Source organism: Phaethon lepturus, unplaced genomic scaffold (genome assembly GCF_000687285.1).
Source record: "Phaethon lepturus isolate BGI_N335 unplaced genomic scaffold, ASM68728v1 scaffold43081, whole genome shotgun sequence".
In the NCBI taxonomy this organism is placed as follows: domain Eukaryota; kingdom Metazoa; phylum Chordata; class Aves; order Phaethontiformes; family Phaethontidae; genus Phaethon; species Phaethon lepturus.
The window spans coordinates 60,797-82,435 of record NW_010520652.1 but is presented as its reverse complement, the minus strand read 5'-3'; the positions used below and the strand labels follow the sequence as shown (position 1 = coordinate 82,435).

The following is a 21,639-nucleotide window of genomic DNA, read 5'->3' as shown; positions in this document are numbered from 1 at the left end:
ATATCTAACTTCTTTTGACTCCTGACCATGAAATAGATTTTTAAATCTCTAATGGTTTCCCGTTGGTGATATTAAGAGGCGGTATCTTCTTTTAGATCCTGACAGATGTTTAATTAATTTTTTTTTTTACCCTAGAGGTGAGAATGCCTCATCCTCGATCTATTCTTTTCAGACAATAACTTTCCCGTCAGCCCCAACAAAATTGGCCTGATCTCATTCTGATATGCTCAGTAATGCAGCTCTTCAGTATTTGCCAGTGCATTTGTTTCAAGGCCAAGTGATACTGCTCTGGGATTTAGACACCAGAAAAAAGCTGGTTAGAGATTAATTTTGCATGTAATACTTAAGGATGGATACTAATGGTAGAGCGCAGCACATTAAATAGTAGAGGTTGCATGGTGTTTTGTATGACTTCCTTTCAGTGTCTGAAAACATATCAATACTTCTCAATAGAGATTGATCCTCAGCTATGATGCAGTCTGATTTTTTGATTTGTGTTTACGTTCTATCGTCTACAATCAGAAAAATATCTGGTCTGTGCTGGTCTTTGTAGCTTGTTTTTTTGTTGTAGACCACTGAGATGATTTTGAATTCTGAGCTTTTAAAACACCTTGCGTGAGGCAGAAGTGGGAATAACTGGTAGTAGTGAGCCTTGCTTTCAGGAAACGGGAGCTGTTTGATGTCTGTGCTCTGAATGCACAATCCCGGTTATGCAGTATGCTTTCTGCATGGGGTGAGAGCGTGAGGAGTAGCAGTGCAGGGGAAATGGCTTGCCTGAAGCTGATCTGCTTCATCAGCTGTAGAGTGATTCTGAATGCAAGCTGCCCAATTTGTCATGAAACCTTGGCCAGCACTGGCATGAATACAGTGTTTTGTAGCACTGTCTGTCTTGCTTTACAAAAATCTGCTGTTCATTTTAGGATTTCTAGCAGCTGTCTGTTGCTTGCCCAGGCTGCTCTTTTTTTTAAATGAATTCTTTTTTTAGAGTGGGAAATGGAAAGGTGGTTGGATTAAGAATTTTCTTGACTGAATTTCTAGAGGAGATTGTTGAGTTGTGAATGCTGCATTGCCTGCCTAATGCTGGTATTTCAGTTTTGGGATCCCAATCATGTTAGAGTGGTAAGAGTTAAGAAAAGAGCTTACTGGCATGTTACTCTTGCAGAGTTCATGAAGAGACAAATAGAACTCATCTGGTGTAAGGCATCAACATAACATCGAATACTCCAATTTCATCAGTGCAGCCCTGTGGAGAAGATTCTCACAGTTAATGCATAGGAGAAGCAATAGAGCATGTCCAGAGAAGGGCAACGAAGCTGGTGAGGGGTCTGGAGCACAAGTCTTATGAGGAGCAGCTGAGGGAACTGGGGTTGTTCAGTCTGGAGAAGAGGAGGCTGAGGGGAGACCTTATCGCTCTCTACAACTACCTGAAAGGGGGTTGTGGCGACGAGGGTTTTGGTCTTGTCTCCCAACTAACTAGTGACAGGACGAGAGGAAATGGCCTCAAGTTGCGCCAGGGGAGGTTTAGATTGGATATTAGGAAAAATTTCTTCACTGAGAGGGTGGTCAAGCATTGGAACAGGCTGCCCAGGGAGGTGGTGGAGTCGCCATCTCTGGAAGTATTCAAAAAACATGTGGATGTGGCGCTTCAGGACATGGTTTAGGGGACACGGTGGCGCTGGGTTAATGGATGGACTTGATGATCTTGAAGGTCCTTTCCAACCTAGTGATTCTGTGATTCTGTGAGTTAAATGGAAAATACACACTTCTGATCTGGATTTGACTTGTGCTTGGAGAGGTTCTGACATTTGCTCAGGGCAGATGTTTTCTGTAGGTACACTGTACGTGTTTGCAACAAAATTTTATGTGAACTGTGAGGCAGAATTTAGGTGACTAGGAACTTAGGAATTTGAGTTCTGTGATGGAGTAATGTGCTGGTGTTTCTGTCCCGGAGTCCTGAAACCAAAGCATGGATTTTGGTTTCATCTTTATTTCCCTCCCTCTCCCATGAAGCATCTTTTTGGTTACCAAATATAGCTTGTAGCTTTCCACCTTTGCCTTGTCCTGAAGTTCTGAAGACTCGATTCAAGTGTTTTTTTTCTAGAGATCTCGTTTCTAATATAGTAAGAGTGTTGTAGCTATGATGCTTTAAGGACCTAAGGAAGACAAGTTTGGAAGGAAAGAAGGGAAATCTGTTCTTCAGCCAGCTGACCTTTGGAGTGTAGGAAAAGTTTTCAGATGTGCAGCTCTTCTTCTGTTTGCTAATTGCAAGAGGACCTTTAAGGGGTGATTACACAGCAGGTTATCTGCTTGGCAATTAAAATTTACTTGGGCATATTGAAACTCTTTAGTTATGTTTACCAATGGTGAAAGGAGGAATAAGACCACAGGGGTGGTTATTTTTCTTATTAACATCTTGTGCTGCTCTGAAGAGAACATTCCTTCAGATGTTTTGCCTGCCAGAGTGTTACAGCTGTCATAGGAAACCGCAGATGAAGTTGGGAGGTGTATAAGCAAGCAGCTGCTCCAAGAAGGTGTATTGAGAAGTTTGCCTCTGTCTTCACATATGTTGTAGCCTCTTGCCGTGAGGAGCTGTTTCTTGCGTCATTTTCTTAAAAGTCCCGTAGCAGAAAGCATTGGCCTTTTTCTGCTGGCATAGGTCTGCTCAGCAGTACTAAGCACCCCAAATTTCCCCTGGTAATGCCAGTACTACATTATTTGGTTAAACTGTAATTTCTGCCTATTGATTAAGTTGTGACAAGAGTAACAGTATACGTGCTGGCTGTTGTTGCAGTCGGATTATGGCAGACACTGATATTTTGTAGGATGAAAGAATATTTCTGAATAATTCTGTGGACATTTCCAAACAAAGTTGTATTTGGATTGTCTGACAAGGTGATCTGAGTAGCTGGTCTCTGGCAGTCAGAGGACATTGAACTCGCTCCCCATGTGTCTCACATTCTTATCCAGTGTGGCACAGGGCTGGGAGGTTTGATTCTCAGGGGAGAAGTCTCATTTGGAGAGAGCGTGGGAAGAAAAAGGCACCATTTCCACACAAATCTCTAGAAATTCAGGGAAAGTAAACGTTGCATATATTGGTGTGCGCTATGCAGGCTAACATAAGAACCCCTACTATTCATCTGTGTCTGCTTGCTTGTTTCAACATTGGTTTAGCATTAAAAGGTGGGGCACTGGGAACTAGAGCATCTCAAAGAAAGCCTTTCTGAAGTTAGATCATGACCACTTTACACAGCAGCGGAAGATTTTGCTACTGGTAGAAAGTTTTTGCTTAGGGAAAGTTGAGACATGGCTGTGGGATTTTTGGCATACTCCTAGTGATTTAAACTCTTAGTGGGTTGGAACTCTTGGACTGTACACACACATCACGTATATTCTAAGTTTTAGTCCTCTAATCAGTTACTGCTTAGCATTATAAAGCCTCATCGGCTTTCTTTTTGTAGGGCTTTTTTATGCCTCACGAAATCTTGTGGAAGTGTCACCAGGAGTTGACATAATACTCCAATGCTTTATGATTTAAAAGATGTAACTTTAAAAATAATAACATAAAGATAAAAGACTTTTTAACTCAGTCTAATATTGAAACAGCAGGAGTTGACCTGAGTATGTGGAATCACTCCTCAGTTAGGTGTTCAGATTCTTTAACAAAAATTGTTTTGGGATGCAGCCTCTATGCTTGATGTCAGCACAATGGTGATGCCATTTCTCCCCAGGTGTGCAAAGTTAAGTCAGCTGGTTTTTGGTTGGTTTTTTTAATCTCTGTGTGCATGCAGAGAGTGAGTGTAGAAAACCATTGTGAAATGGGCTTGTCAGAAATGTTCTTTTTAATAATTCAGATGACCAGAAGGGGAACTGCAAGCCTTAACAGGTTTAAAATTACCGACACTTGAAAGAAACAACCCCACTCATCCACTCCAAATACACAATGTGATTTAGTATTGTATTCTGCAAAGTTACAGGGATTGTGTGCAAATAAAAAATGAATGGGATTTTTTTTTTTTGTTATTTTGATGTATTTTAAGGTCTGCCTTATAGAAGAAACCAATTCTTGCTTCCTAAAATGTCTTAATCTTGGAGGCAGAAGTCATCACGTCAAGATATGTTTATGCAGTCAGCCAAATAATATACTACTCTTGTTTTGAAGGGAAATGTAAATACAGCAACAAAAAGATAGTTTGAGCCATTAAATATTTTGACTTACATGTATGAGCTGTTTGTGATGTAGTGTTAAGCAATTTTCAAAAATCAAATTGAGCTGAAATTTGACTCTGTGCTATGGCTTTTGCTGTCGGTGGTGGAGACTGGAGATGAATTGGACACCCTCCTGTGATGAAACAAACCTTTTTGCATTGGATTTAAAAAAAAAAGCCATTCCTAAAATGTTATTGTGATGGTTGTAATGGAATTTGTGTAGTAATAGTTGCTGCAGTTTGTCAATTAAGCATGAGGTTTCCAATTCTGGACCGTAATCTGCCCATCTGGGATTTGTATTTTTAATGGATTTGGCTATGAATCTCATCAGTCTTATCCAGTAAACGCTAATGAAAAAGTTCTGTTGCTTATTCGTCTTCCCAACTGTTTTGTACATAAAAATGTCATTCTGTGGCTTAGGGCTGATGTAGGCCTCCCCCCAGTTCTTCTTTTTGCTTTCAACATGGTCTTATGTATCTCTGCATTTGCTAAGCTGTGACATTATTCTCAGTGTAATTTCAGTGCTGCAAAATGGTTATGGGATCCAGATAGAGTTGTATAACTCTAGTTGAGGAAATAAGAGGTATAAGAAAGTCTTGTAAACACAGATCTCATTAGGGTTTTAATGCTGTTAGTAAGCTTATGGGGGTAGTAGCAGTGGAGGAGGAGGAAGAAAAGAGCAAACAAGAGAAGCAGACCTGTTCCTAAATTAAAAAAAAAACCCACATATTTGGTTGATAACTTTCCTTCCTGAGAGTTCTGCACTAATTACAGGCAGTAAGAAGGGTAATGTGCAAATTAAAGAGGTGAATTACACGGACAGAAAAATATAACCAAGTAACCCTGATAGTTCTTTTTCGTTTGATTTATCCTGTGAGCAAATCAATGTACTAGTGATTCAAACGGAATCTTGATTTGTTCTCTGGAGCATTTTGCTAGTTTGTTGATCACTTAGTTCTCTCTAGGGCTATGTTTCAGCTATTAAAAAAAGGTGTGTATATATATGTGTGTATGTATTTTTTTTTTAATTCTTGCATAGTGAGAATATCATCCTGCCATAAAACCATAGTGCAGAAAGCCGTATTTTTAGAGTTTTTCCTGTGGCTAACTTTGCCTGAAATACCTGACGACTGCATTACAGTGCCCTGTCCTTGCTGCTTTGCTAGATCAGTTTAGCAGCGCTTGCTAACCTGTTACGAGTATGTGAATGTTCTAAAAATGCAAGAAAGTTGAGAAAAAACAAAACCAAAAGAGTCTTCAAGTCAGAATGCTCCCTCCAGTCATCTTTTCCGAGCAAGCTTGATTAACAATCAACAACAGCAGCATTTGTAGCATCCTTTCTCCATCATTTGATCCCTGTTCTTATCTTATCTTATCTAACCTTCTTCATCTGTCACGGAATGTGAAAAACTTGCACAGATGAATTCCAGCAAAGGCTACCGTGGGAATTAGTTTGGAGTGGGTAGTATCTGAGAAACAAATAGCTGAAACTTTATTCTGATTTGGCACAGCAGGTGTTCCAGTGTAAAGGAGTTGCTTATTTTCTTAAGATTGACACTGCTTGAATAGTTGAGGAACGCAGAACGTGTGTCTTTGCATCAGTTTCCTTAATCTGTAAAAGGAAAATAAACTCCTACTTTTTAGTAATAGTGTGGTTTGCTAGTTTTTTCCAAGGAACGTGGTGGGTTTTTTCCTTCAGTACAAGATGGCATGGAATTACTCATCTGAAGCAGAGGAATGCTAATTGAAGACAGCTGGGAGTCAGTAGTTGAATATTGCACTGTGTCTTAAGCTTTTCAGATGCCTCATTTTGCACATAGTCAAGCTAGACCAGGACTGGGTACGGGGGCAGCTCCTTGTATCCGTTCAACTGCCAGGGTCTGACATCGCAGGGTCTTAGTTCAGTGTGGGGGTCCTCACCCCTCAGCTTGTCAGTTTGGTTTCTTCTCATGTATTTGGGCAAGAAAGCTCATTCTTGGTGCCTGTTCAGTACTTGACATGTCTGCCTCTGCTGTAAGAGCACCCATTAGCTCCAGTTGTGCTGAGGCAATCTGTGATGTGTGTGTGTATGTATGTGTCCACTACGAACACCACTGAGACCAGCTGCGTGATTTGAAAAGAACATCTACAACTCAGTGATGATTTTTTGAAGGGAAATGAGTTCCTAATTGTAAGAATCAATACAGGCCTGAAAGAGGGCGTCTTGATTATCATCTAACGGGCTTTTTTAGATATTCTACTCTTGGCATGTGTCTAGATAAACTTTATTTTACTACGTGGTACAGCTTAATAGCTGCTTCAGCAATTCACCTGTGAGCCTTTACAATGGACGTTTCTCATGCTGTTCAATTTAGTTTGAACTCTTCTATCCCAAATACTCTCTCCCCTAACTTTGGTCCATTTTAGCATAAGTGTTTGAAGGTGAATGCTTCTATTGTTTTAAGAGCTTGTATGTTATCTCTCTCTCCTCCTTTTTATTTATTTTTTTTTTAAATTATGTTAGCTATTTCAGTTGCTTTTTTAATGTTAAGTATTTGGTTTCCTTCTGCAGCTTGGTGGTTGTGGTTCAATACTTCATATGTTCCCACTAAAGTGTTCATACATTCCAAGTCTTACAGGCACAGACTCGTGGCTGCAATATCTCTTTACTCAGGTGGAGAACTTTTCCTTTACATCTTTGAAAACATAGCTGTCCTGTTTGTGACTGCATCATGAAGCTTACATTTAATTGTGCTTAGTCTGACTTACTCCCAAGATTGTGATCCCAAGACTGTTCAAGGATGCTCTTAATATTCCACCATTTCTATGTATTATGTACTAGTGCATTAAAGATGTGCTGTGTTTTTTAATAATATTGCCTGAATTTTGGGAAATTGTATGGGACAGTTATTAGCTACCGAGCCCACAAGTTTGTACTTGAAAGCCACAAACCAGCAAGTGGACAGAAATGTATACCCTTACTGCTTACATAGGCTGCAAGTCTATTAGTTCAACGGTTCAGAAGATACTCCCTTTCTGATGACTTCGTAAGGCTGGGACCTGCCTGGGCAAAATGTTTATGTGTCAGAAAACCGACTGGTGGTGGTGTGTCTGTGACGCGTTGAATCAGTTCTGCTCTTAACTGAATGCCTCTTTGAAAAGAGAACTGAAGTTAAGGAGCCTTGTGGATGCAGCTTTGGATGAGAAATGCTTTTGAAGGAAGAGAAAATACCTTATTTTCAGACTTTTGCAACATACCTTCTGTTACATACCATGTGTTTTACCCTCAGTTCAGAAGTGAATTTTGTTTATTTTTAAAAACACATATGTTCCTTTTCATAGGATGTTGATTATGTGGTAAAATGGAAGAAGAACAAATAAAGATGTATAAGTAATGGTATAAATACCTTGATTCTAACTTATTTGAAATGAAGGGTACATTTTTAATTAAAAAGTTCGTTTAATTTTACAACATTCACCTTGGGACACTTTTTTTAAGTACATTCAGAGCATTCATCTTTGAATATTACAGAGTTCAAGACAGAGGTGAAGTTTTCTGATGTTTCTTGCAGAGTTTGAGACCTGAAGGAATATATTTCTCTGGCACGTACTTCTTAAAGACATCAACTCTGAGAATAATTTCGAGAAAGGAAAAAAGAACAAGAGAATGAAGTAAAACCAGCAGCAGAATTTTAGAAGGAAATGTTAAAAAAATAGAAAACAATAAGAAACCAAATATTTTTGAAAAGTTGTGATTTAGGTGAGTTATAGTTAAATGTAATGCTTGTTCTGCTTGCCCATATTTGAGAGTTCTCAGGACTTTTTGGTTTTAAGAGGTATCAGAGAGAGACTATATCATTGACTTAAGTCAAGGGGCATTTTACTGATGGGCACTTAACTAAAACAAAACAAGCAGAAATGCTTAAAGTGTATTCTACAGTAACAGATTTGGCTTTCAACATGGCAAATCCTGTAAAACGCAATGTAATATTTACCATTTTTAAAATGAGATTTGTAAAACAGGTTTTATGACACCATGCACATACTTCCTTCACTGGTCAAGATTGCACTTTGGTTATTTCCTGTTGGTTTTACTGTCCTCCTCACTTTAGCTTTTGATATCAGAAGTGCTTCACTTTATTTTCTTCATCTCCGTGTTCTGTGTATAGTTGAATTACTTTGTTCTGCTCTGTTACATTTTGGACCGAAGCCAGTGGGAAAGGTGAGAGGAAATGTGAGATGGGGACCAGGGATAGCTATAAAATCAAAGCTAGAGACTCCTCTCTAAAAAGGTAATGCAAATTAACATGCTATTTTTCTTAAGGTGTATATAGCAAAAGCAATGCATCCTGTCTTTGCACTGTGTCTTATCTCTTGCTGTGAGACTTGTTCACTTGCATTTGTATTTATTCCCTTGTATGTAGAATTTATTTTGAGAGAGGTGTGTCAAATGACAGTAACCCAAGGGAAATAATGTAATTAGATAACAAATACATTCAGTGCTTGGCCCAGTTGGTTTTTCTTTCCATTCCATTAAATAACTCTTTGATATTCTCATGGTCCATATTTTGATGATTATTCAAGCAGTTTCTCCTCTTTATCTATCATGGAAACTCGAGTATTGTACTAAAGGAATAATAGCTCAGTTTGAATATTATCTGTGTTTATGAATAATTGTTGGCTGCAACTTGTTACAGCCTACTCTATATTAGGAAGGGTTAAGCAATGTAGCTACACATGCATCCCTGTGCCAGTCAGCCCTGCTGGCACAGAAGTTGTTTCCACTGGTGAAAACGTGTGTTTGCGTGCGTAGCTTGTCTTGGCTGTTTTGGATTTAGGGGTTTTGTTGTTGTTCCATTAATTATGTCTATGCTAAAATTTTATCTGTTATAAAATGGCTAAAAATCAAACCTATAATTCACATAAAACAGTATGAAAAAGGGTAGGATAGTTCTCATCAAAGCTGCATGTTCCACACAGCAGTAAATAGATGAGACGTGATTTATTCAGAATGGTTTAGATATTAGAATCTAGATATAGATCCTGCTTCTTAGGTAGGAGGTATAGATTATTCGGCCTCTCAAAACCCCTTCCTGACTTGGGTTTTGCTGGTCATTTAACCTGTAAGTGAGACTTGTTTGAGGTTGCTTATGCTTTGCTTGTGACTTTATTCTTCCAAGACTTCAAATGTTTCCTTTTTTCTGCTTGGGTCATCATGTCTGCTTCCCAAGAGGAAGCAGTGATTCCTGCTAGTTTTGCTTCACAGTTTAAAATGATCTTTTCCCTTGGATAGACTTTTCTAGCAGATTTGTCAATTTTGTATTATACCTTTGATTTCACCACTGTACCATTTTTTATATTAACTTTGCAATCTCCCTTGCTGCCCTTATCTTTGCTTTCTGAGCAGAAGCTGTGATGCTTTCTCCTTTTCTTTGTTAGCAGACTTTTCCTTTTTTTGTGCTTAAAATATATATTATAGAACCTGAGAGTATCTTTAGTCTGTTTTATTGATAATACCTTTTGATATAAGTAAATATGAATCTACCAACCCTGGGTTTGTGTATCTAGAGAGAAACTTTTTGAATGAATCTCTCTCTGTTCAGGAGTCAAAGGAGAGTATTCAGTCTAATTTAAGCACCTAAGCTGGACCAGACTGTCCAGCTGACTTTACATTCTAGATAAGTGTCTCACCTTGGCTACGTAGCGGACCTCCCCTTGAAACTTAGGGTGGTTTAACTTCTGAATTTTAATATTTACATTGTGTGCCAAGTTACCTACTGTGAATTCGCCTGCCCTTAAAGTATCATTGAAAAATTATTTTCTACTTTTCAGTTATTTTCTACTATTTCTTTTCCAGATCTCTTTTTCCTTATAGAAAATTTTAGAAAGATGCATGGTTTTGTAGATAAGATTATTGCTTTTTAGATTCCCCCCCACACTAGGTTTTACTGCTTTCACCTTATTCTGAAAATGTCTAAGCTGTGTGCTGTGGATACCTGCCTGTGGGTTATGATAGGTATGCCAGATAATTGGCCACCTGTCTGCTGCTGATTACTACTAACACAGTACAGCTGATGAATCAGTTAATGAGTGCAATGCAAAGTCAGCCTGTTACCTTAGCTCACTGTGTGAGATTGCTAAAATCAAGCTGGCTGGCTTGTGCTGGACTTGCACTGGAGCAGATGAGGAGGACTTACGTTGTCTTCCCACTTGGAAGAAGTGTTTTCTCAGGAGAGGTAATTTCAGTAACATTTGTCAAAGTATTTTTCTTGAGCTAGTTTAGTTTAGCTTGAAAGAGAACAGTCGCACTATGTAATGGAGAGGTTGGAGGGTCATTGCAATGACCGTGCTACTGCTCCTAGTACCAGTGCTTCTCTGCTGGTACCATTGAGACCTAGTAACTGATTGTATGTGTGTCCTAGCCCATTGCAACAGTAAAGTAAGATATTTTTAAGAGTAAGGTGTACTGATAGAATAATAAACAGAATGCATTTTCCTTTGCTGCCTTTTTGTCAACTCGGTCTGTCTTTAGCGTTTCTAATCTAACCTTCATACCCAGCACCAAATGCTTGTAAAAAGGAATACCATCCAGGCTGCAGGCTTGCAGCTCTTGAAGAATGTGCAGATGTCTCACCCAGTACTGAAATTTTTTTTGAGTCTTGTACCTTGTAGAGGTTGTTTTTTCTAGTATTGTGTAATGAAAGACTTGGATAAAATGCCTCTATACAAAAAGTACAGTTAAAACCACAAGAAACACCTCTCCTTTCATGCTCAGAGTAATTTCAAGTATTAAAGTGCCTCAGTTCGTACTTTCTGTGGTATCTACTACTACTGTGGTAGCAGCGATAATATTTAAGTTGACTATGTTGCGCTAATAAAAAACTGTAAATTTTTTTTTTTAGTGACTAATTAAAAGTAGTTTTTTTTTAGTGACTTGATGAAAGCTTTACACCTGTTCTAGTTGTCAAAAGTGAAAATGAGATGACTTCTCTGCCAAAATCTTGTTTATCTGCTAGCTGTAAAGAAAGGGACACTCCACTTTTCCATCATTGTTCATTTTACAATCTGCTTCTCTCACATTTGTGTATGGGATTATAGCACTGTAACACGGAGGAGAAGTCACTGGTAATGGAGAAACAATTCTGACAGTAAAAGACTGACTCTATCCGGGAGAAGGGAATGCTGCCTAGTGCATCTCATTTCACTGCAATCAAAAAAATCACAAATGTGGATGTTTGAAAACTGTATTTTCTCTCCATATTTATGTAATCCTTCCATTTGGCAGGTCTGCTCAGTACTGGGGGGGATGTTGGCTGCTTTGCTGTGTGCATGCACTTTCAAAGCCCTCTGGTTTCCTATCTGTTTCCCAGCTGTTGGGGCTTGAGGGCGTCTCTGGGCAGAGGGTGAGAAGGCGCTTACTGACATCAGGGCTTAAGTTTTCCTTTGATATGTTGCCTGGAGGCCGGTGGGGAGGGAAAGCTGAGGGCCCGATTGGTTTACATTCTGGCTTCCAGTGGTGTGTTAGAAGCTGGTTAGGGAGGTGAAGAGACACAACATCGAGTATCTGAAACTGAATTAATTAGGCTCTTGGCAGCAGGGTTTGGAAGATGGGGGAACCAAGGCTGCTGTGCTGGTGGATCGGGAGGTGACCTCAGTAAAGCAGTGAGGTGCTTGCAGATAAGACAGGTCTGGCATTTTGTATAGAGTGTAATCTAGCTCAAAGCGAAGCAGAAACACAAGGCTCCCATAGCCTGATGATAAGAAATCTTCGCCTGCACTTAACCTAAAAAGTGGAGTTAGTTTGGTGGAAAGGTGGTGATTTAATGTTTTTGTATAAAGCATTTTCTGCCTTCAGTTAAGGTCCTCATGGGTTCAGTGTAGTCAGCACTGTACAAACGTGAATTCCCAGTGGCTTCTGTAAAGAACTTGAAATAGAAACACGATATCATACAAGAGGTGGTGGTAAGGGGAATAAAACAACAAATACTTGTTGAAATTAAAGTCTTGTAAATAGCTGAATACTGAATGTTACCAAAAAAGGCAATACTAAGGTTCCTGGATAACCTTTCCCTTGCTCCTTGTGCATAGACACACTGTAATAGTTCTTCCCTGTGTAATCACCTGGCATTCACAGGCGGTTACTGCTGTATTTTAACAGAAATGTGTGAAAATATTTCGTTACCCTAAGTGTTGCTAAATGGCTTCAGTTTTGTCAGGAGACAAAGTTTGAGTCACTGATGTCTGCTACGCTAATGTAGCTCTCCTGACAAAGGACTGTTTTTAGGAAGGTGTATGCATGCCATAGGGGAGAAAACAAACATAAAGCTGGCAGGCAATTCTTCAGAAAATTGCTGTGCTGCCTTTAACTGTCTGTCAAAATGGGTCCTTGAACTTGGTGAGTTAAGAGAGGAAGCGGAAGAGTTCCCTTGCTCCGATCTCTTTAGCCTCTTAGGAGTTTTGTTCTCTGAATGGCTAATTGCATTTATGCTTCTTGTCTTGCTAGATGGGCTGGTGATCCCACTGGTGGAACTGTCTGCAAAACAGGTTGCGTTTCACATTCCATTCGAAGTGGTGGAGAAAGTTTATCCTCCAGTGCCTGAGCAACTGCAGCTTCGAATTGCCTTCTGGAGTTTCCCAGAAAATGAGGAAGATATCAGGTAATGAATACAATTTCTGTTTCATTGATGCTTAAGGAAAAGTTCTGTTCACTAGAGGAGAATCGTTGTCCATTTGATGTCCCGCATATTTGCTGCTTCTGCTATTCTCGCATGCATTTTTTAATACATGGATGGATTATTGTGGGATATGCTATGATAGGGGGTTTTATTTCTGGGTGATCTGCTCTGCATTTGTCCCAGGAAAAGCATGTACACGTGCTGGTTCTGTGCGTAAATGACAGCAGAATAAATGCACCCTTTAATTTGCCTGTCAGTAACTAGTTTGTAGAGCTTTGTCCTTTGTCTTACGCAGTATTCTTTCCAGTTTGAATCTGTTGCTTGAGTCAGAGCTTTATCTGGGCTCAGAAATTGCCAGGGAGGGCTAGCTCAGTAAGCTGTGCAAGCCTTTTGTTGGTGTAAGCTGGAGAATCAGAATTTGCTGAATACATCAGTGATCAGAGAGGGTACAGTCAGAGATTACTATATTTCTTATGTTTCCACATAAATCATGTGAGTACATAGTCAAAAACTCTGTGCTTTTTAGATCTTTTACCAAAGTGTTTTTGCTGAAGCTTTTATGCTATAGGAGACCCACCCATGTAGCTGTGCGTTCAGAATTTTGTTGCAAAGTAGCGATATTACACTCTTTTAGAAAGAATCATCCCGAAAGTTCTTCGATGCATTCATCTAACCTCTGGTATCAGGTGGGGGAGGTAATGTTCAAAGTGCTGATGTAATTCATAAGATCACCTGTGGGGGAGTAGAGCAAGCCAGCTGGTTGTATATGTTAATTATTCTGATGAGCACAGATGTAAAAAGAGCTTCAGGTGAGCATGCAAGTAACTCATCTAGAAGTACGTGGAGTTTTTACTGTGGCATACTAACATTGGACCTTGAATTGATATTATACTGTATATAAAAGCTTAATTTTAGGCTATGAATGAATTTGTATTTTGGAACCCTAGGTTGAAATTCCTAGAAATGCCAGTGGCTATACATGAACCCAGTTAGGAAGAGACTAACAATTTTTGTGGTTGAATTGTAATGGAGAAATGGCAGAAAAGAGCTGGACTTCGTCTTAAAGATGAAGATAACCAGGATTTTTCAAAAGCCATGTCAATGAAGAATGCAAGAGGATAATTCTGTGACGTTTCTCAAACAACAGACTGATCTCTACATGTTATGTGTATCTCTTGTAGATTGTACTCGTGTTTGGCGAATGGCAGTGCGGATGAGTTCCAGCGAGGGGAGCAGCTGTTCCGGGTGAGGGCTGTCAAAGACCCTCTCCAGATAGGTAAGAACATTGCAGCTCCATGTCTAGGTATTTCAGATTCCCAGAGCCATATCTGCACTGGGACAGCAGTGGTATGACCATGTCTCAAAACGAGCTTTCCTGGCATCCTAGACTAAACTCCTTGCCACATGTATTCTTTGTAATGTCTTGAGCTAAATACTATTTTTATTTCAGCCTCAATCAGTTCAGCTGTGAAACGGAGTGAAAAGCCAGAAACGTTCTGAAAATTAGATCTTTAATCTGCCTCAGTGTTTTGGAAAAAACTCTGTAGAATGCCTTTGTCTCCATAATACTTAAGTTCCTCATTGATAAAGAAAACTTGGTTTTCTAGTGGTCTGATCAAATGAATGCCTTGCCTAAAATGTATGTATGGCAGAGAGGAAGTTTGCAAAGTTTAATTGTTCTTGTAGCAAAACAGTTGTATTAATAATACAGTTATGTCGTATTTTGGCTGAAGGAGATCCCTGTTGCTGAACAGTGGGTTTTATCGCTTCTCCTCACTTATCTTGTTCTTTTTATCTTTTTATCGTTATAGAAACAAATCTTATCTTAAACAAAGAATTGGACTCTGGATTTTTTAATTAAATCCTTTGAAGTAAGGAAGAATATTGAGCTGGCTTTTCCAGTGACAGCCGTTAGACAGGAGGGCATTATGTGAAATAAAGACACTGGTATATTAAGGTGGGCCGTGTCAATCCAATGCAGATGTGTTGTTTCTTCTGCAAGTGTAAACTTCAGAGTTAGAATATTAATTAGCATGTGGGAACTAAGCCTGGCTGTAATAAGAGAAATGATAATATGAAAAGCTGTATAATGTTAAGGAGGAAAGTTCCTATATTTTCATGTGATGAAGGATAGAGACTTCTATGGGCCTGTTTAGTTGCTAGCACCAGTAGTATTTAACTCTCAGTGATCAGTGGCGTGAATAAATGTAGGTAGACGACCCTCAAAAAGGGAATAAAAGAGACTCATACGGTAAAAGTTTGGGGAGGATGAAAAGAGGAGATAGTCACTGAGATATGCAAATTGCAAGAGACTGATGAACTGTAGTCTGAACATAGGGTAAAGCATCTGAAAGGATTTTAGCTAGTCCGTTGTCTACTGGAATAACAATAGCAGGAATTCATGGGAATGGAAGTGAAGTACTTCCTCATACAGGAGGTATAGTGAGTTGTCAGTGAGACCAGATAGTAGTGTTGGAACATGAACGAAATTGAGCTAAATAGGATTAAACTGACTTTTGAGTGCACTCATAAACTCCTGATGTCAGGACTTAAATGCTGAGAGGTCTCTAAGGCATCTGCTGAACTTCAGGAAGGTAAATGTTTAAGAGAGACAAAATGCATTAAAATGCAACTGTTGTCAAAACTTATTTCATAATAAATTAAAAGGGTGAGGAGGTGTAAAGCAACTTAAATGAACAAAGGCTAGGAATGTTAGTGCAAAACCTGTGCTTGGGGGAGGAGGAGAGAAGTAGGGAAAAAGAGGAGGTGGCAAAGGATACAGGGGAAGAACTTCTCAAGTACACATGTAGCAGCTGGGCTTCTTGAGGAAGCATTATGTGTGTGGAAGGGAAGGAATTAACTTTGTTTAAATAGTAATGTTTTTTCCTCCTTAGCAGAAGAACTTTATCTAAAGGGGGCATTTTTTTTTTTCCATGAGTAGCAGCCCAAAAGCTGGGCAGTACAGGTGCGGTGGATATAACTTCAGTTGTCTACTCCAAATTATGTTAAGGTGTGTGGCTGCAGTTTTGAGTTACATATACTGACAACTGAGAAAAGAAATGCAGGAAATGAAGCAGCCCTTGAAAGGGGATTTGATTTGGAGGGGCACTGGGCAGTGCATTGTGATATTGTGATCAACAGGACAAAGCTTGAAATGTGCTTTGTGCTCTTTTTGTCCCATTTCTCTTTGCAGTATAAGATTTTTTTTTAAAAACATAAATGAGTGATCGTAGTCATCTTGTCCACAAGCAAATCCATATCCATAATTTCTGAACAATAGCACCTCTTCACCACATTCCAAAACCCCGCTTTTTTTACAGTGTTCTACTCTATATACACAAAGAATTGGCTTTTGTAGACCTTCTCCTGCACATTCCCTTTGTAGCAGTCATGTACCTGTCTCCTTGCGCTGAAGACATTATTGCTGTTCTCAAGTAGGTGTGTTGTAGTTGCTGATTTCAGGGACTTTTGTCTATCATAGTGTTAATTTCTTTTTTAACAATTGAGGAAGGCAGCAGTGGGTTCAGTCTGGATTCTAACTTCGCATCTTCTTGAGTAGTGTCTTTTAAGTCTCCACTTTTTAGAGATTCTTCTATCTTGATTTAAAACAAACAAGTGTCCAAAATTGCATTGCTTTACTTACTGTGTAAAAGCTTTTCTTAAGCTTTCATTTTCCCATTTCTGTTAGTCCTGGGAAAGCCAGAGAAAAGGTTCTTAAATTCTATGCAGAGGTGTGTTTGCTGTCATTGTTATAAGGGCATCAGAACTACCAAATATCAGTGAAGAAAGCTTGGAACCTGTATTGCAAGAAGTATTCTTAGCAGTGTATTGTTAACTCATAGGTCACTTAAATCTTTTAATTCTGATTGCTTACTGAGTAGCTTAGGGTATTTTAAATTTGTGCATTTCTGCTTGAAATCATGAGGACTAATATGACCTCAGAAAATGAATAAACAGACCTGAAATTTCATGATAAAATAAATATTAAATACAAAAGACATTGATGTAGCTATCCTAAAATTCTGAAAACTGGATTTTAACCAGCAGGAAGCGTATGTTTCTTTTGGGATACTTTTCCTGAAAGATTAAGCTGCAGGGGTAGAGCAGTGAGAAGGATAGGTTATGGACTGAAAAAGAAGCCATCTTTATTTTGTAGGACCTAGTGTGGGCACCAGTTGATTATTTCCAGCTTTTACATTTGATCAAACCATGTGTCTTAACTGAGTATCAGCAAGGACAGTGTGCTGCTACCGCTTCTTCACTGTATGATAAGACCTGCTTCATGGGTGCAGTAGATGACTCCTGGTGCTCTCTGTGCATAGCAAGTATGTTGTACAGTTTATGCACCTGACACATCCTCTGAAGTATTTCTGCTGCCTGCTTGACATACTTGTTCTGTGCATGTAAATTTGGTACCCGTAAGAAGTGTAAGATGCACTTTCTGTGTAGAAAGCCTCAGTGCTTTCACAGAAGCACTAAGCTTGCTCTGTGCTCACAAGTGCATTTAAAAAAAATGGTAGCCAGGGGTTCAGAGACTCCTGGCAGAGCAATTCCTCTGGCCTGCAGCTCATTCTCGAGGTCTCCTGGGAGTGGAGCTTGCCAAGAATAGGGTGTAGATCTTAGTGTTTTTTTTTCTGGTGGGCTACATGCAGTTGCAGAATGAATGCAGCTGGTACCTGCAGACATGTTTTTGTAATGTATTGCTCTGCATGAAGTAGATAAGCTGTTATTAGGTAGCAGAAGCAGGGGGTGGGTGGGAGGGAGGGAAGAACATTCTTGTGGTCTCCATGAGGTGGCCACATCACTCAGGTGTGCAGTAGATGTGATTTTTGTCTTCACATTTAAGCAGGAGGGTAAGAGCTGTGGTCTGCAGGAGAAGACAATAGTTGCACTGTGACTGTAAACAAGTACAATTTGATGACCATTTCTTTAAACAGCAGCATTTGGGGTGAAGCACTCCAGAATGGTCCCCCTCATAGTAACCTTTTCAGTCCCTACAGGCTCAGGCTTTTGTAAGCTGTGCAGTGAACTGAATTGTGATATTTTTCCCTGGTAACAGTAACCATTAATTTAATCCAGAATTTTTTCCTGGTATGGTTTCTTGTGCCATCCCACAAACAGTTGTTCAGTACAGCAAGACAGGTGGTGCAGAAGAATGGGGCAGAGCTGCTTGAATTAGCAGTGTCAGTGGCAGACATGTTCATCAAGCTACAGTTTTGAGTTAAAGCTTGTGATACGTCATGCTGAAGCCCTTAAACCTTCTCTCTTTTTATAACTGTTCTTCCCTCTTTGCATTTAATCAGTTAACTGCTGAATTTCATGGTCGGAGCTTGATAAAAGTGTATAGCTGTGACCCATTCTTCTCTAACACCTTTTGAACACCTTTGCTTTTTCTCAGTGAAACAGAAGTGCTGCAATTCCAATTTGTGAAATGCTTAATTTGCTTTTGTGAAAATTAGGGCATTTTGGCATTAGTCTGAGATGCTTCTAGTATAACAGAAGGACTGGCTGAACTGTTTGGGTTGTATCATCTAAGTGTGGAACATAAATTAGAAATGTAGCTAGTAATAAGCAGTGCAGTAATTTTGTGTGAATGCTGCCTTTTGTTTTGATTCTGTTCCAATTGTTAAAATGGCTGAAGAATTTGGGTGGCATTATGTGTACTAATCAAAATAATCACCCACGTCAGGAAGAGGATTTGAATTCTGGTGAATAGGAGAAATAGAAAGGTTAAGCAAGGTAAGAGCAAGTTTGCATTGGCACGGGGATTATATTTTGAGGAAGAAATACTGCACATTGTTTTAAATGGGATTTGGTAGGTCATGTGCACCCCTGAACATCATCATTATTATAATCTCACAATATCATAATAAAAACGTAGTAGTGTGGATTTATAATGTACTTCCCTGTGCTGATGATGGAGAAACTATTTCAATCATCTGTCCCAAGCCATATTTTTTTCACTTAACGTAGGTTGTTGGACTGAATTTTGGCTTTCATACCCTTGGTGCTTTCTATGCTTCATTAAAACTGAATTTGAGACTAGCAGTAAAGGTTCTGAGGCTGATACTGATTGCTGTAGAGGATGATTAACTGGTGATAGGGACCTTCAAGTCAAGTAGAAGATTCATGCACGCTCCTGATGGGCTTTTCCTAGAGGAAGCTGCATTATAAGTACAATGGGTATGCATTGTACATGAGTTTACACGAAGCAAGTGTCGTTAAAGTTCTTTGTCATCCTGCGTGAGATGAGATTCGTAATTTATTTGTTTGATCACAGATTAATGGGGCTGGATTCATTCAAGTCTTATTGCTGAAATTTCCCTTTTGTATTGATTTTAGTCTAAGCAAGAGCATTTTTTTGTTTTCCGAGTACCGGGTTTATAAAAATGGGATATTCGCAAAATTGCGGAGAGGTATGTAATTTATGAGAAACAGGTGGCTTCTGAAGCCACAAAGTGAAAGTAAGTGTTCATGTGTAAGTGCTGCGTTCTTTAGCTCACTGTAAAATTGTGAAAGTTGACTGACTTTGAAATAATTCTGAAGAAGTCACCTAGCCTGTTCTGCACTGTTGCCAGAGTTAATTAACATAGAAATCATGCCTGAAATATGTGTAGTCCAGCTTTGATTCTGTGATCAAAAGACCACACTTTTTGGTGATGGTTTTGTCCAGTTCTGCTTTTCTTTATTAAATATTAATAGAAATAAATATATAAAGAAATTAATGTATCAAACAGTATTTTTGAACCTCTTATAACATGTTATGCCTCTCTGCTAATATTCTGCCTTAGCTGATTGAGAAGAAACAAGTGCTGGAGACTCTGGATCCATGTTCATCCCTATATGGATGTTGTCGCTAGACATGTTGTTTTGCTGTTTAAATGGCACATGCCTAAATGTCCGCACTAGCTGAATCTGTCTCCCAAGCACCAGCAGCGTAACTTTGGACTTTTGAATTTTAACAGGTTTCCACCTGAGTGCCACTGTGGTACCCCCACAGATGGTGCCACCCAAAGGTGCGTACAACGTGGCGGTGATGTTTGACCGATGCAGGATCACGTCATGCAGCTGTACCTGCGGAGCTGGGGCCAAGTGGTGTGCTCATGTCGTGGCGCTCTGCCTCTTCCGGATACACAATGTAGGCCTTTAAATACAGTTCTGCTCTCCCCATGGCACCTTCTCCGAGCCTCTCCTCATTACAGTTTTATGCAACATGCACTCTCTTTAGGGAAATCGTTCTTGGCACTCCTTTCGGTTACAGATTGTGCAAATGTGTGCTCACAGTTGCAGAGTGAATTGTCGGAGTCCCTAAACTGCAGAATGTCCTTCGATAACGTGCAAATTGCTAAGGGTAGATACAGAGGCCTTTTTGGCCCCTTCCTGTTTCTCATTTCAATGCTAGAATTACTCATTCTTTTTCCAGTTCTGCAAGGAGTGGAAGGTCACCAATAGCTAAAATATTAAAAATCTTTGTAAATATGGGATTTGAAAGCTCTTTCTTTAGGTTGTTTGATCAGAGTGCAGAAGGAAAGTAATTTTGATCACTGTTGTGCCGTTATGTTCACTGGCTCATTTTAACACATGCTGAGGCAGGTAACTGTCATTTTGACTTGTAGATTTCAAACAGTCAGTTAAGTTTATGTTTTTATTTGACTGCTTGTATTCTGGGTGGCCTTGTATAGAGTGAAAAGTAGGTGTTTCTTACCCCAACAAACTCCAGGTGAAAATGTGTAGAATCAACATGAAATACAAAAGTTGAGGGTTCAGTCTTGCATACAGATTAATTTCCTCAGTCTTTGGGAAGCTGAGAAATACATCTTAAGGGAGGATTAAGCTTGGGTGATTGAGAGGAACAGAAGATTTTCTGCTGTCACAGAACATTTTATAGCTAACGTGCTTATGATCAACTCCAGATTCTTAAATAAGTGCTAATAACCTGCTTGTTAATATTTAACAGTGGATAATTGCAGTAGTCTTAAATTGATAGTCTTGTGAAATCATTGGAATATCAGTATACTTTCTGTACTTAGGACTGGAGAATTGGCAAAAAAATGGATTCTGCTTTGAATTATTAGTTCCAGTTCTAAAAGGTTGGTATGGATAGTGAGGATAGGAAACAAAATTTCATTTATATTATTTACACTCAGAAAGTTAGGACCCTGTGTAAGATAAAAAGAATTATTCTTCTTCCAATCCTTTCTTCTACCTGAAAAGTAATAGTGAAAGGATTTTCGTGTTTTTGTATACTGACTGCTGACACTAGCAAGTTACAAGCCAAGGTATATTGCTTGATGTAGACAAATCAATATCAGAAGCATCTTTATTATCAAATTGCTCTTGCCTGTTTCCAGGTTAAATTTTAGGTATGTGCCATTTGGGCATTTTTAGTTCTGTAGAGTGAAAAAGGTTAAGAAACCAGTGGTGGGGTTTTTATCATGTAAGTTGTTCTAAGATATGGGAAGAGACCGATTTTTAAGATTGAAGAAAAAACCTCTAATGAGATAAACTAGGTGGTTGTGATTCTGTGAAACAGCCCCCCACAGAGCTGGTTGGTTTGCCAGAAGCTTAAAGAATAATGTCCTATTTTAGAGGTCTGTTTGTGAAATCTCTGCCAGTAGTTGTGCAATTGCTAGCAACAACAGCTGTTAAAGCGGTCTCCTTGAAAAGAAACTCTTAAAAACAGTTTCTATAAAGCGTAGACAGCTTATTTGCATCTTATCTCTGCAACACACTACATAATTACAGGAAAAAAAATTGCCTGTCAAGACCAAGCATGATA

The 21,639-nt window shown here is 39.2% G+C and overlaps 1 protein-coding gene across 1 annotated transcript in view; it reads left to right on the top strand.

The window, feature by feature from the left end:
* Positions 1 to 12,688: 12,688 nt before the first annotated feature.
* ZSWIM8 (zinc finger, SWIM-type containing 8) overlaps positions 12,689 to 21,639 on the top strand; it is a gene marked incomplete at its 5' end in the record, with an annotated part of 36,678 nt that continues 27,727 nt past the window's right edge. The window contains 3 exons of the mRNA XM_010297459.1: positions 12,689 to 12,842; positions 14,042 to 14,136; positions 19,826 to 19,998. Coding sequence (XP_010295761.1) covers positions 12,689 to 12,842; positions 14,042 to 14,136; positions 19,826 to 19,998 — 422 coding nt within the window. The remainder of the gene's footprint in view (positions 12,843 to 14,041; positions 14,137 to 19,825; positions 19,999 to 21,639) is intronic.